Source organism: Cebus imitator, unplaced genomic scaffold (assembly GCF_001604975.1).
Source record: "Cebus imitator isolate Cc_AM_T3 unplaced genomic scaffold, Cebus_imitator-1.0 Scaffold427, whole genome shotgun sequence".
In the NCBI taxonomy this organism is placed as follows: Eukaryota; Metazoa; Chordata; class Mammalia; order Primates; family Cebidae; genus Cebus; species Cebus imitator.
In genome coordinates this window covers 1228146-1243104 of record NW_016107742.1, presented here as the reverse complement: position 1 = coordinate 1243104, position 14959 = coordinate 1228146, and the positions used below count along the sequence as shown (strand labels likewise).

General features: G+C 53.1%; 1 protein-coding gene across 1 annotated transcript; it reads left to right on the top strand.

Annotated features, from left to right (window-relative positions):
• The first annotated feature begins 5275 nt into the window (after positions 1-5275).
• SH2D2A (SH2 domain containing 2A) lies at positions 5276-14683 on the top strand. Its single transcript, XM_017510046.2, has 9 exons — positions 5276-5449; positions 6041-6129; positions 6908-7092; positions 7828-7917; positions 8098-8266; positions 10568-10714; positions 10896-11183; positions 13588-13758; positions 14354-14683. The coding sequence occupies exons 1-8, from the start codon at positions 5416-5418 to the stop codon at positions 13753-13755; spliced, it is 1170 nt and encodes a 389-aa protein (XP_017365535.1). The 5' UTR covers positions 5276-5415; the 3' UTR covers positions 13756-13758; positions 14354-14683.
• Positions 14684-14959: the final 276 nt, after the last annotated feature.

Sequence of the window (14959 nt, the reverse complement as noted above, 5' to 3'; positions counted from 1 at the left end):
AAGGGGGAAGGGGGAAGGGGGAAGGGGGAAGGGGGAAAGTCCCTACTGAAGTTCAGGCTGTGGCACAAGCTGCTCTGCCTCCTGAGCTATGTGACCCAGCATGTCCAGTGATGCTGGCACCACCCTGGTGGATAAAGGATGGAGTCTTTGGTGAGCTCCCAGGGAGAACTGCAGCACATGCCCTAGGGTTCCAGAACAACCCTCCCATGTCATCTCTGACAAAGATGTCATCCTCTCTCTGACAAAGAATTACACTCTGAAAAACAGCCACAGCATGCTCTTGGGCCCTCACGGAGACTAACTGCCTGACCGATGGACACCAAATGACCATCAGCCTGAGAAGGCCATCCTAAGCTAAATGATGGGTCATAGGGTTGGACATGCAAGGGAGCAATCCAGTATGTGTTGGGAGGGATACATTCGAACCAGGCTCAAGCTGGTTCAGAACACATAAGTAAATTGCATGAGCAGGTGGTGGCCCAGGTCCCCAAATCACCTGCCTCTATTATACTACTGCTGCTTCAATCCGCATGTGTGACCTCTGGGCAGTGGTGGGCAGGGGGTCCATATAACCAACTGATAAATGTGCCAGCATCATATGCTGGCACTAGCAGCAGTGTCGTGCACTCAGGAGGTCCCTGAAGGACAACGGTAAAGGAAAATCCTACCAGACATCAGAGCTGCAAGCATATAGCTGTTCATCTATTTTGCACATGGGGAGCCATAGTCCAGGGTAAGAATATGCACTGACTACAGGGAAGTGGCACCTGGCCTAGCCAGTTGGACAGGGCTCTGAAAGGAATAAATAAAATGGAAAGACTGAGAAAAGAAGATCTGGGAAAAACATAGGGTATGGCGGGGCTGGGACGAGGGAGCATTTGCACAACCTAAGGATGAGGGCCTCCCTAGGAACCTCCTTGCCTCATCCAGTCCCAGCCCTGGCAGATGGGCTATGGAAGTGGGCACACAGGGTGTAGATCTTTGGGACTCACATTAATGCTCACCAAAGAGCATCTGTCACCAGGGAGGCAGTCAACAACCCGTTGGGCAGGATAACTCATCCTGTAGATGTTAGCCGGCCTTTCCCTTCAGCCACCTGTACCCCCAGTGCTGGCACAATGGGCTGATCAACATAGTGGACTTGGTGGCTTCTCAGAGCTCAAGATCGTGGACACCTTCTCACTAACGTACAGAGCTACAGCTAAGCACCCAACTTGCTTGTAGCAGAGACTGACGCTGAACCCTATTCCTGGTACTATTCCTCAGTAGGGAGAGAAAACATCCAGCCATACGGTGGCAGGTTGATGACATCAGAGCCCTTCCTCTTTTGGGGGAGCAGTGATTCGTCCTTACCAGAATTATTACAAACTCCAGCAGCAGCCTCCACGTGCCTACAGAATGCCTGCTTTCCCCACATGGTATCCCACAGCACAGTGCCTCAGACCAAAGAACCCATTTCACAGTGGAGAGGCACAACAGGCTTTCAATCACAGGGTGAGCTGGTCCTGCCCCATCACCCATAATTAATCAGCATGATAGAATGATGGAGTGGCCTGTTGAAGGCTCAGGAAGGCACCATCTGGGGAACAACCCTTTGTGGGGGTACTGGTATAAAAATAGACACGTAAACCAATGGAACAGAATAGAGAACGCAGAAATAAAGTCAAATATATACAGCCAATTGAGCTTTGACGAAGCACACAAAAATGTAAATTAGAGGGCTGGGTGCAGTGGCTCACACCTATAATCCCAGCACTTTGGGTGGCCAAAGCTGGCAGATGGCTTGAGCCCAGGAGTTCAAGACCAGCCTGGGCAACGTGGCAAAACTCTGTCTCTACAAAAAGTACAAAAATTAGCCATGTATGGTGGCTCATGCCTGTAGTCCCAGCTACTTGGGAGGCTAAGGTGGGAGGCTCGCTTGAGCCCAGGAGGTTGAGGCTGCAGTGGGCTGAGTTTGTGCCACTGCATTCCAGCCTGGGTGACAGAGTGAGACCATGTCTTAAAAAATAAGCAAATAAATAAATTGGGGAAGGACACCTTGTTCAATAAATGGTGTTGAACTGGCAAGCCACATGTAGAAGAATGAAACTGATTCCCCATGTCTTACCTTACACAAAAATCAACTCAAGATGGATTAAAGACTTAAATCTAAGGCCTGAAACCATAAAAATTCCAGAAGATAGCAACAGAAAAACGCTTCTGGACATTGGCTTAAGCAAAGAATTCATGATTAAGACCTCAAAAGCAAATGCTACAAAAACAAAAACAAATAAATGGGACCTGATTAAACTAAAAAGCTTCTGCATAGCAAAAAAACTAATCAGCAGAGTAAACACACAGCCCACGGAGTGGGAGAAAACATTCTCAAACTGTGCATCAGTTCCTACAGGACAAACAAAGACTAGTGTCCGGAATCAAGGAATTCAAACAAATCAGCAAGAAAAAAACAATCCCATCAAAAAGTGAGCAAAGGACATCAATAGACATTTCTCAAAAAAGGTATACAAACAGCCCAAACACATATGACAAAATGCTCAATATCACTAATCATCAGGGAAATGCCAATTAAAACCACAATGAAATACCACCTTACTTCTGTAAGAATGGCCATAATTAAAAAGTCAAAATACAATAGATGTGACCAGCTGTGGTGGCTTATGCCTGTGATCCCAGCACTTTGGGAGGCTGAGGCAGGGGGATGACCTGAGATCAGGAGTTTGAGACCAGCCTGGCCAACATGGTGAAACCCTGTCTCTACTAAAAATACAAAAGCTGGCTGGGTATGGTGTCAGTCACCTGTAGTCCCAGCTATTTGGGAGGCTTAGGCAGGAGAATCACTTGAACCTGGAAGGCAGAGGTTGCAGGGAGTCGAGATCACACCTCTGCACTCCAGCCTGGGCGACAGAGTGAGACTCCATCTCAAACACAAACACACACACACACACACACACACACACACACACACACACACACACACAAATAGATGTTGGCATAGATGTGGTGAAAAGGGAAAAACAGTTTTACATTACTGGCAGGAATGTAAATTTGTACAACCACTATGAAAAACAGTATGGAGATTCCTTAAAGAACTAAAAATAGAACTACCATTATATCCAGCAATCCCATTAGTGGGTGTCTATCCAAAGGAAAAGAAATCACTCTATAAAAAAGACATAAGCACATGCATGTTTATAGCAGCACAATTTGCAATTGCAAAGATGTGAAACCAACCTAAATGCCCATCAACCAACGAGTGGATAAAGAAAATGTGGGATATATGCACCATGGAATACTACTCAATCATAAAAAGGAATGAAATAATGTCTTTTGCAGCACTTGGATGGAGCTGGGGGCTCCATTATTCTAAGTGGAGTAACTCAGGAACGGAAAACTCATTTATAAGCGGGAGCTAAGCTATGAGGACACAAAGACACTGCTTGGGTGCATTAAAATCTCAGACATCACCACTAGATAACTTATCCATGTAACCAAAACCCAGCTGTACCTCAAAATTGAAAATGTAGAACATGTTTTATAAAGGAAGAGAACAGTACACAATTTTTTTTCAAAAACAGTATGTCGCCGGGCGCGGTGGCTCACGCCTGTAATCCCAGGGAGGCCGAGGCGGGTGGATCACGAGGTCAAGAGATCGAGACCACCCTGGTCAACATGGTGAAACCCCGTCTCTACTAAAAATACAAAAAATTAGCCGGGCATGGTGGCGCGTGCCTGTAATCCCAGCTACTCAGGAGGCTGAGGCAGGAGAATTGCCTGAACCCAGGAGGCGGAGGTTGCGGTGAGCCGAGATCGCGCCATTGCACTCCAGTCTGGGTAACAAGAGAGAAACTCCGTCTCAAAAAAAAAAAAAAAAAAAAAAAAAAACAACAACAAAAAAAAAAAAAAAAAAAAAAAAAAAAGCAGTATGCCTTGGCAAGTCCATCTGGGCATAGCACATAGTCATGAACCTTCGGCCTAAATCACAGTGAAATTAGTGAAAGGAAGTCTAGCTTCTAGTCCCAGCACTCACACCAACTTCTCAAACACCGAAAGACTCTGGTCAAGGCACTTCTCTGAGCTTCAGTTTACCCTTCTGGTAAATAGGGACAATGTTCCTGTCCCCTTCTTAGTCTGTGAGGATCAATTCAAAGAGAGATGGGATTGGTCCTTTGGTGTGGCGGGAAGTCTAAGTACACTGGAAGTTTAAGACATCAGCACCGGCCAGCACAGTGGCTCATGCCCGTAATCCCAGTACTTTGGGAGGCAGAGGCGGGTGGATCACTTGAGGTCAGGAGTTCAAGATCAGCCTGGCAAACATAGAAACGCCTCTCTATTAAAAATACAAAAATTAGCCAGGCATGATCCCAGCTACTCGGGAGGCTGAGGCACAAGAATCCCTTGAACCTGGGAGGTGGAAGTTGCAGGGAGCTGAGATTGTGCCATTGCAGTCCAGCCTGAGTGACAGAGCTAGACTCTGTCTCAAACAAACAAACAGAAGACACCAGCACTGATGCCATTAACAACAACTGCTGATAGCGTTGATACTAATGATGACCTGCTTAGTTGGAGGAATTCTCCTTCCTTCCTCCAGGATTGCCTGGTCTTGACCTAACTCAGCTCCATTATCTGCTGAATGATGGAAGCCAGGCCCCCTCCTCTCTAACTCCTTGTCTCACAGATTTCTTTTTTAATTTTTAAAAAATAGAGATGGGGTCTCACTATGTTGCCCAGGCTGAGCATGAACTCCTGGGCTCAAGCAATCCTCTTGGCTGAGCCTCCCAAAGTACTGGGATTACAGGCATGAGCCACCACGCCCAGACTCATAGATTTCATATGTCCTCAAAAAGTCCTTCCAGAAGTCTGACCCACATCCTTCATGTTGCAACCCTGCCCCCTCCCTTCCTCATGTCACCTCAAAGCATAATCAGTGAGCACCTTGTGTGGCTTATCCGTGACAGTAACATCCCCATTCCCACTACAGAACAGGCCAAGAGGCAGAGGGGGAGATTTTCCAGAGAGAAAGAAATATAAGCCAAGAGAGATGAGAGAGAAACAGTATGGGGGGGAGAGAGAGAGAGAAAGGGAAGTTCTAGTTTGCGATGAGGGAGCAGAGAAAGAATCTGCAGGGATGGAGGTCAGATAGCAGTAAGGACTTCCTAACACCTAAACACAGAGTGACACAGATACCCCCACCGCTACACCACCGCTATCTACAGCTGCACAGCTTCCGGGGGTGGGACCATTGTCTTAAGGCTTTCCATGACGTGGGTCCTCTGCCAGAACGAAGGCTGTGGGTAAGGCGACATTTCCTGCCCCCGGGGCCAGGGCTCGGGGAGAGATGATGAGTTGCTGAGTGTGCACCCCTTTCCGGAGCACATACACATTCCCTGCTCTGGGGTCCCTTGTCAGGCTGCCCCCATGGAGCTCCCCCTGGCCCAGACATGTCCCCGAGGTAAGTGTGAAGTTGGAGGATATGGGTGGGAGGGGGCACCAAGACCCCCACCCCCCTGCCCTGTCTCCAGGGCCGGAGCTCCCACTTCAGGGATGAGGGGCCCCACCCTAAACCAGAGCTGGCAAGGCCCTTCAGCACCACAGCCCTGCCTGGGACTCCGTGCTCACTCATCCCTGAGGATAAAGGTGACAGGTTTGTTGAGTGCTTCTCAGAGAGGAGAGAGGAGGGAGCAGGAGGATGAAGGGAGGAGGAGGCAAAGACCCTGGACCAGAAGAGGGGCCTGCCCTGAAGCGATCTGCCTCCCTGACCATCCAAAGGCCAGCCTGGTTCCCAGACTTTCCTTCTAGGCACCTGGTGTCCCTGACAGCTTCCTCTGGCAGCATTAGCCCCCACCCCCCACCCCCAACCCCATGCCACCTTGGCTCCTTATCCTCATGCCTGAGAAACTCCCCTGCTGCCCTCCTGCGTTTTTTCTGTCTTTAAGACTGTCCCAGCCCTCCAGGTCCCCGGAGCCTTGGGGGACAGGTGGTCAGGCTGAGATACACACAGTCCGTCTCTGAGAAACCCCAGCAGCCGTCTTTTCACTCACAGGGAGTCACGAAGTCCCCGTCCCAACCTTCAGCACCTTCAAGCCCACGGACATGACCCGCAGGAGCTGCCAGGGCCTGGGCTACACCGCGGTGAGTGGAAACCTGGGGCGGCAGAGGGGTGCAGGGCCCTCTTCTCTCCCGTCCTCCCAGGGTAAGGACTTGCAGATGGACAAAGGCCACCCGAGAGAAGGCAGGAATGATCCAGTTCTGCCAACAACCTGGGGCACAGAGGGAGAGAATGAAAATGGCGAGTACCTCCTTCATGCACTGAGTTTCCCACTCACCCCCTCGATGCTCCTAGGCCCTCCGGCAGCTCAGGCTGAGTCCGCAGATGACCAGGGTCCAGCGCATGGAGTCCCAGAAGCAGCCATTGGCACTCTGTGTCAGAGGCCTTCATGTGCCCAGTGCATTCCATGTTCCCATCTCAGCCCTTCTCTCCTGCTCCATCAAGAACTTTCCCTGCGAATTAGCTCGGTCCCTCATATTGTGGAATAAGCCCCTCCCTCATTCTGGCCTCTTGGGTGACTTCTTGCATCATGTCCCTGCATCCTGGAGGCCGAGGAATGACTCTGTCCATCTGGAAGGCCATGCTGCCTTTCCCGCCCCTCCTAGACAGCATGACAGCTCACTGCTGCTGGATTAAAAGAACTCAGGCCCCAGATGGCAGAGGAGAATCTCTGGAAGCCACAACAGCTGGAGCTGACAAAGGGTTTTATGTTAGACTTTAGGAAGGACTTTCTGGGCAATTGGACCCTAAAATAGGCAGGAAAGGCTGGGTATGAGGAAGAGAAGATGGCAGGTGGCTGGAAGTCAGGAGAAAGCCCGCTCATCATGCTGCTTCCCTCTCCTTGAATCTTCCCCCATCCAGGCATCTCCCCAGGCCCCAGAGGCTGCCTCCATCCGAGAGAATGCTGAGAGGGCAGAGGAGGTGCCTGGGAAAGGAAGCCTGTCCCTGCAGGCCGAGATCTGGGCTTGGTTCCAGAAGACCCAGGCCCACTGTCTCCTGCAGCACGGGGCAGCCCCTACCTGGTTCCATGGCTTCATCACCCGGAGGTGAGTCACGGAGGAGGAAATCAGCCCAGACAGGGGCAGGGCAAGTCCCGGGTCTGGGTCCTGCCACCTGCCACGAATAGATGAAGCCCCCCACTCCCACTAGTGTGGAGTAGATGGACGCACCTGCTGCAGGCTGCCACTCCCAGAGTTTCCCAGACCTTTCACTGAGGCATTTCTCCAGGGGAGATCATTGGAGAGGCTCCAATCCAGCCCGCTCTGTGCCTCAGTTTCCCCTCTCTAGGCTCCATTATCCTCCTGTCCCTAGGCCTTGAATGCTGGTATTTTCCAGCTCTCTCTCCTTCCAGACTTACTCCATCTTTACCTCCCAGGCCTCTCTTCTTCCACCCTTGCAGATCCTCCCTCCCCCATTTCTCAGCCTCACTTCTCTCCTATGACCCTCCTCAGTTCAGCTTTGACTTCTGAAATCTGCAAGTCCAACTACTATCCCATCCCTGTTGCTGCAGTAGCAGCCCCTGCAGGCTGCCCTTCCAGGATGAGGCTAGAGGAGGATGCGGGGGGTCTCCTGAATGGGACCCCTGGCCCCTGTCCACGCCCAGTCCCTGCAGCGGGAGAGCAGCGCCCACATGTTCTCTCTCCCCATCTCAACCCTAGCCCTCCTCTAGCCGCTCCAGAATGCTCGCTTGCGGGTAGGGGTTCCTCGTGAGAGCCGGGGAGACGGAGGCGAGGCTGGAAGTGTCAGAGCAGGGTTCGGCCCCCTCTCTCTGTCACCCACAGGGAGGCAGAGAGGCTGCTGGAACCCAAGCCTCAGGGATGCTACTTGGTGCGGTTCAGCGAGAGCGCGGTGACCTTCGTGCTGACTTACAGGTGAGGGGCGAGGTCGCCCAGCGGGGCTCGGGCTCGTCGGAGGGGCGGGGCCTGGGGCTGATCCCGGGAGGAGCGGGGCTCTCCGCTCAGTCCCCGGGCTGCTGAGGTGGGGTCACGCCTCGCGCTCGTGGCCCAGGCCGAGGAGAGGGAGACAGTCTGATCCCTAACGGCGCCCTCCAGGAGCCGGACTTGCTGCCGCCACTTCCTGCTGGCCCAGCTCGGGGACGGGCGCCACGTGGTGCTGGGCGAGGACAGCGCCCACGCGCGGCTGCAGGACCTGCTGCGGCACTACACGGCGCACCCGCTCAGCCCCTACGGGGAGACGCTCACCGAGCCCCTTGCCCGCCAGGTACGCGCCCCAGACCCTGACCCTAGAGCCCGGGTCTCAGGCCAGCGCCCCTCCCACCCAGAGCCCAGGCGCAGGACGCGGCACTAGGCACTTTCTCATCCCGAACCACCACCGGCCAGGCCTCCCTTACGCGAGCACCTTCATCCTCGGGGGAGGCCCTTCGAGAAGCGTGAATGCTGGTGAGGGGGGGCCGTCCTTGAGAGGCCAGCCCAGCCACACGGAGATAGATGGGCAAGGAGAAACCAGGGGCACACACAGTCATTTGGGGTTTTGTGTGTGTTTTGTTTTGTTTTGTTTGAGACTGTTGCGCAGGCTTGAGTGCAGGGCCGTGATCGCTGCTCCCTGCAACCTCCGCCTCCCGGGTTCAAGTGATTCTCCTGCCTCAGCCTCCCGAGTAGCTGGGATTACAGGCGTGAGCCACAGCGCCCAGCCTAGTCATTTTTTTTTTTTTTTTTTTAATGTAAGAGATATTTACAAAGTACTTAGGCCCTTCCAAGTGCTGGCAGGCCCTGGGAATAGACCCATGAACAAGACTGACAGGTGGGTCTCAAACTCACAAAGCTTACTTTCTAGCAGCAAAAATGGACAAGTAATAGAAATCCAATGTGGAAAGTGTGATTCAAGAGGAAACCCAGGGTGCCCTTTAGCCTAGCAGGCAGTGGTGCACAAGTTCAGGCAGTGCTGAGGGGCCATTCTGTGCCAGGCAACCTTCTGGGCACTGGAAAAACAGCAAGGAACAAAACTGAGTGGGCTGGAAGGACAAGACGATGCAAGGAGAGGAGTCAGGAGCCTGAACTAAGGTGCTGGCCATGTGCATGGAGAAAAGTACACAGATGTGAACAACAGACAGTGGAAGGAGCAGGACTTGTGTATGAGTTCATGTCGGGAGGGAGGTGCAGCCATCAAGGCTGACTCCTAAGGTGCTATTTTGGCAGCAGGGTGGAGATGTCACTTTTTATTCAGAAAGGACATACTGAGAGAGGAGGGGGTTAGGGCAGGGAAAAGAATTCTTTGGATTCCGCAGTACACCTACAGTACACCTCCCGATGGAGACGGGCACTTGGTGGATAGCAGGAGCGCGAGAAAAGCCCTGTGACCTTAGCCTACAGTGGCAGTGGGCATTGGGACGGCATTCATTGACCAAGGGCTAATGAACGCTGAGCTAAAAGCACACCCTCTGTGAGATGGAACCATCCCACGTGGGGATCCTCTCTCCTGAGGTGGTCTTAAAAATTTTAGCTTATGGCTGGGCATGGTGGCTCATGCCTGTAATCCCAGCACTTTGGGAGGCCGAGACCAGTGGATCACCTGAGGTCAGGAGTTCAAGACCAGCCTGACCAACATGGAGAAACCCTGTCTCTACTGAAAAATACAAAAATTAGCTGGATGTTGTGGCGCGCCCCGGTAATCCCAGCTACTTGGGAGGCTGAGGCAGAAGAATCGCTTGGACCTGGGAGGCAGAGGTTGCAGTGAGCCGAGATCACGACACTGCACTCCAGCCTAGACGACAGGGTGAGACTTGGTCTCAAAAAAAAAAATTTGTTTATAACTCCATAAATTAACCAGCAGTGCAGAAATAAACACAAACACAGCTTTCATAGAGATTGGTCCCCATGCCAATAATTTTTCAGCTAAAGACGTGTAAGGCCTACAGTGTAGAGGATAGCTAGGAAATAGAGAAAAAAAAAAAAAAGACATGTAAAGTCCTGTTGCATTTTCACAACCACAGGCGCAAATGGAATCTGGCCTGGCCCTGTGTTCCAGATGCAATTAAGTTTAATGCAGCCAAGTGTGGTGGCTCACGCCCGTAATCCTACAATGGAAGGCTGCAGTGGGAGGATCGCTTGAGCCCAAGAGTTCAAGACCAAGCCTGGGCAACATAATGAGACCTCATCTCTATAAAAAATGAAAACACAATTAGCCGGTGTGGCAGCACATGTCTGTAGTCCCAGCTACTTGGGAGGCTGAGGCGAGAGGATGGCTTGAGCCCAGGAGGTCAAGGCTGCAGTGAGCTGAGACTGCACTTCAGCCTGGACAACAGAGTAAGACTTTATCTTAAAAAAGAAAAAGTTTAACGCTAGATATGGCCTGTGACCAGAGTTCAGCACTGCCTCCACCCAACCCAGGGTCTCCTCACCATCTCCGTTCCCTCTTCCTCATCCGGAAAACCCAGCCCAGTCCAAATTTCTGTGCCCATCCCACCCCCCATCCTCCACTTAGACCTGATGATTTTGTTCTCCTGATCACCTCCCCCTCCCCAATGCCCCGCCAAGTCCCTCAGACCTCCTCCTTTCCCAGCAGACTCCTGAGCCTTCAGGACTTTCCCTGAGGACCGAAGAATCAGACTCTGAAAGCAAAAGCCAGGACCCAAACCCCCAGTACAGCCCAATCATCAAGCAGGGGCATGCCCCAGTCCCGATGCAGAAAGAGGGGGTCGAGGAGAAAGAGGTATTGGGCTGAAGGGGCTGAGGGAAGAGGAGGAGAGGCCTGCGAGGGGGTGCAAGCAGCAGGGAAGAGGAGGGGCGTAGCAGGCGGAGGCTCAGCTGGGAGTTAGGCTAGGGCTTTAACCCCGCTGGGGTGTTAACCCTGCCTCCCTCGCTCCCCTCTTTCCTGGCCTCACCTCTCCTAGCCCTCCCAGACACTCAGGCCCAAGCCTCCCATCCCCACCAAACCTCAGCTGCCCACAGAACTCTACACAAGCCCTGCTCCACGCCGCTGCCCGGCCTCACCCCCCAGGCCCCCCAACCCTATCTACAACGAGCCTGATGAACCCATAGCCTTCTACGCCATGGGCCGGGGCAGCCCCGGGGAAGCCCCCAAGAACATCTACGTGGAGGTGGAAGATGAGGGCCTGCCCACCACCCTCGGGCACCCTGTCCTACGGAAAAGCCGGTCCAGGCCTGTCCCAGGAGGCCAGGTAATGGGTGTGCCAGGAAAGGTGGGTGCAAGAAGGTCCGCTGCAGGTAGATCGGGGAAGGGGAAGAAGGTGTTGGGAGTGGATGCCCAGATCAGGGTGAAGGACAGAGGTGTGAGGTGATGTGGGAAGGACAGAATGATCCAGGTGCCAGCCGCCCCCCTCTTCTCTCCAGAGTCACTCAGATCTCACCTTTGTCAAGCCCCCATGCCCTCCTACGTCACGGAGAAAATAGAGGCCCCGGGCAGGGTTCCCCTCAGCCTCCCCCATCGAGACTTTTTTGATCTGCATCCATCTTGTCCTTAAACCTCTTCAGACGCACCTGGGGCTGACCCCACCCCATGCCTCTCTGGCCCTCTCCCTTGGCCTTCGCGGTCCTGCTGTCCTGGAGAAAAAGAGCACTTGGGGTCCCTTATATCATCTCAGTGAGCTCCCGGGAGGAGGACTCTGCTCTCCCAGCCTGCTTCTGTGTACCCCCATCTCCCTCTTCCTTCTCTCCACCCCTAAGTCTTCTTGCCTACCCTTCATCAGTATCTCATGGCATGGGTTAGCCCCAGCAGCCATCCCACCCTCTCCCTCAGCCTCTGCGGCTCTCCCGAAGCCCTTCCCCAGCCTCCCTCCTCAGACCCTTCCTCAGGCTCCCCCTCAGCCTGAGCCTGCTGGTGCTCACCCACACCCCTGCCGACGCCTGCTGTCCTAGAGCTGACATCCCTGTCCGTGTGTCCATCCAAACTTCTCTCCAAGCTTCTGGTCAGTTCCCCCAGCATTCCACGGTCCCTCAGACTCAACACAGCCAACACTGCTCTCACCCTTGCCCTCCGAATGGCTCCTTCCCATGTTCCCTATCCTGACTGATAACTCTCCAGCCACCCAGCTATCCAAGCCAGAATCCCAGGGCTCCCTCAGCACTGCTCCCTCTTCGCTCCCCACAGAAGCCACTCGTTCCTGCCGGGTATCTTCCTAAGTATATTTTTCCTTTCCCCAGTTCTAGCCCCCATCATTGGGGTCTGGCTTTGTCACCCAGGCTGGAGTGCAGTGGCACAATCATAGCTCACTGCAAACTGGAACTCCTGGGTGCAAGGGATCCTACCGCCTCACCTGAGATTTACAGGCTCGAGCCACCTCACCCGGCTCCCAAGAGCTTCTTTTTTTTATGGAGTCTTGCTTTGTCACTCAGGCTGGAGTGCAGTGGTGCAATCTTGGCTCACTTCAACCTCCGCCTCCCAGGTTCAAGTGCCTCAGGCTTCCGAGTGGCTCCTTCTGTGTATGCCCACCACCATGCTCAGCTAATTTTTGTATTTTTAGAGAGACAGAGTTTCACCATATTGGCCAGACTGGTCTTGAACTCCCGACCTCATGATCCACCCACCTCGGTCTCCCAAAGTGCTAGGATTACCAGCGTGAGCCACTGCACCTGGCCCCAAGAAAAAGCTTTTTTTTTTTTGAGACGGAGTTTCGCTCTTGTTACCCAGGCTGGAGTGCAATGGCGCGATCTCGACTCACCGCAACCTCCGCCTCCTGGGTTCCGGCAATTCTCCTGCCTCAGCCTCCTGAGTAGTTGGGATTACAGGCACGCGCCACCATGCCCAGCTGATTTTTTGTATTTTTAGTAGAGATGGGGTTTCACCATGTTGACCAGGATGGTCTCGATCTCTTGACCTCGTGATCCACCCACCTCGGCCTCCCAAAGTGCTGGGATTACAGGCGTGAGCCACCACGCCCGGCTTGAAAAAGCTTCTTAACTGGTTTCCTAACCACCATTCTTGCCACTTCTGATCCACTCTGCATCAAAGAAGCCAGGATGGTCTTGCTGAAGCAGCTGCCTGGCCCATGATGCACTCTAGACTTGGATGAGGGGATCCCACCTCCAAAACCTTACCACCAGCTGCTCCCATTCTCCTAGAACGATTCACATCTCTCTAAACTCACCAAGTAGTTTCAAGCCTCCTGGGATTTGCACCCACCAGTATCTCTGCCTGTAACAACTTCCTGCAAGCTCATCCTCTCATTGCCTGGCAACTTTCTAATCATCAAAGCTTCAGGACCAGCTTTCCCTTCTCAGAGGCCACAGAGGCCAACCCCTGTGCTTTCCAGACACCTGCCATGCCACTGATCACCTAACACACCCATCTCTTCCCATCTCCTTCTCTCTGTCCCTTCCCCAGCTTAAAATGTGAGCTCCCTGAAGGCAGGAGCTGAGACTTACTCATCTGTTTCCAAAGCACCCAGCCCAGAGCTTGGCACAGAGCAGGTGCTCAGGAGACGTTTGTTGAATGAATGAATGAATGAATAAGAGGAGTTTAGGCACCCTCTCTGGAAGCCAAAGTCTGTTATGTGTTGAGACTGTAGGTACACCTAGGAGGCAGAGGGTAGAAGGTGTGACCTTGGACTGTCCTTCTCTCTGCAGAATACAGGTGGCTCCCAGCTGCGTTCTGAGATCTCTGTGATTGGGCAAGGCCCTCCCCTGCCTCACCAGCCCCCACCCAACTGGAGACACACTCTCCCCCACAATCTTTCTAGACAGGAGCTTCAGGACAGAGGACAGGCATGGCTCCCTCTCAGGCCTCCTCAGTAGGCGGTAAGTCTGAGCTTGGGGAGGGTAACTTGGGAGCATCAGGTCCATAGGCCTTCACACACACCTGGCACCCTTCTCAGGAAATGTGGATGGAACAAACCATAGGTGATCAAAGCTGGAAAGGACCTCAGCCTTCATCTATTGCAAGGATGGCAAAGAGGTGTCATCTTGCATGCCAACTCCAATCCATTGGTTGTGGCTGCCTAGAGTGCTGCATTGGAAAGGATGCTAAGGTCATATCTGAACTCAGCAGAAAAAAGCACATGATTGATTAGTGATGTCTGCCACGGGTAGGGGCGGGAGGATGAGCAGCGTTACATTTGCCCTCACTGATCAAGTCCAACCCCCTCACTATGCGGAAAGGAAACAGCCCGAGAGGGACAGTGATTTGGCCAAGGTCAAGGACTGGAATCCAGGCTTCCTGATTCCCTGTTTAGTGCTCTGCTCCTTACCACACATCCACAAACTCCAGTCCACAGGAAACATCAGAGATTTTCTCAAATAGGAAGACTGGCTGCTTTCCAGAGTTCTGCTACACGGAGGCCTGGGTGCTGGGTCCCCTCCTCTGGATCCCAGCTTAACTCTGTCCCCCTGACAGGTCTAGCCTGACCCCCTCCAAAGAAGCCTGGAGGTCAGAGAAGCAAATGTGGAGTCTGCTCCCTCCTGAGATCCCAAGAATCCAGTGGCTCAGTGCTTGGTGATCCTCTAAGACAGCAAGGAAGTGTGCAAGGAGGGCCCTGCTGGCTCCCACTGTCCTGGTTTCTCCTCCTGGAGTCTAATTTCCTTGGCCCTCTGAGCCTTTGGGTCTGGGCCTTGGTCCAATGCTGCTGTTGTCTGAGGAATGGTTTGGTGAGAACAGATGTTAGAACTTGTTTGTTGATTCTTGTCTGGCTAATAAATCATCACCAACTGCCTCCCCCTACAGGGATTCAAGTCCTCCAGGCTCCCTCTGTCTCTGTCTCTGACTTTCTCTCTTTCGTACTGTGGAAAGCAAGTGGTTGAACTGCCATTGCAGTGAAGGTGGAGGGGCTTGAGGGCTGGCAGACACCAAGGCCAGGGCCTCAGACCTCTGCAAAGTATTCCTTCTCTGGCTGGGACGGTTGAGTAGGCAGCCAGGGACATAGGGGTGGCTGCACCACCTAAGACATAAAGAAAGGGGGACAGGCCGGGCGCGGTGGCTCAAGCCTGTAATCCCAGCACTTTG

Bases quoted from the DNA above. Each gene is read 5' to 3' on its own strand.
- SH2D2A (XM_017510046.2), top strand. From the start codon at position 5,416: ATGGAGCTCCCCCTGGCCCAGACATGTCCCCGAG. The intron at 6,130-6,907 runs GTGAGTGGAAAC...TCCCCCATCCAG, and splicing joins AGGGCCTGGGCTACACCGCG to GCATCTCCCCAGGCCCCAGA. The intron at 8,267-10,567 runs GTACGCGCCCCA...CTTTCCCAGCAG, and splicing joins CCGAGCCCCTTGCCCGCCAG to ACTCCTGAGCCTTCAGGACT.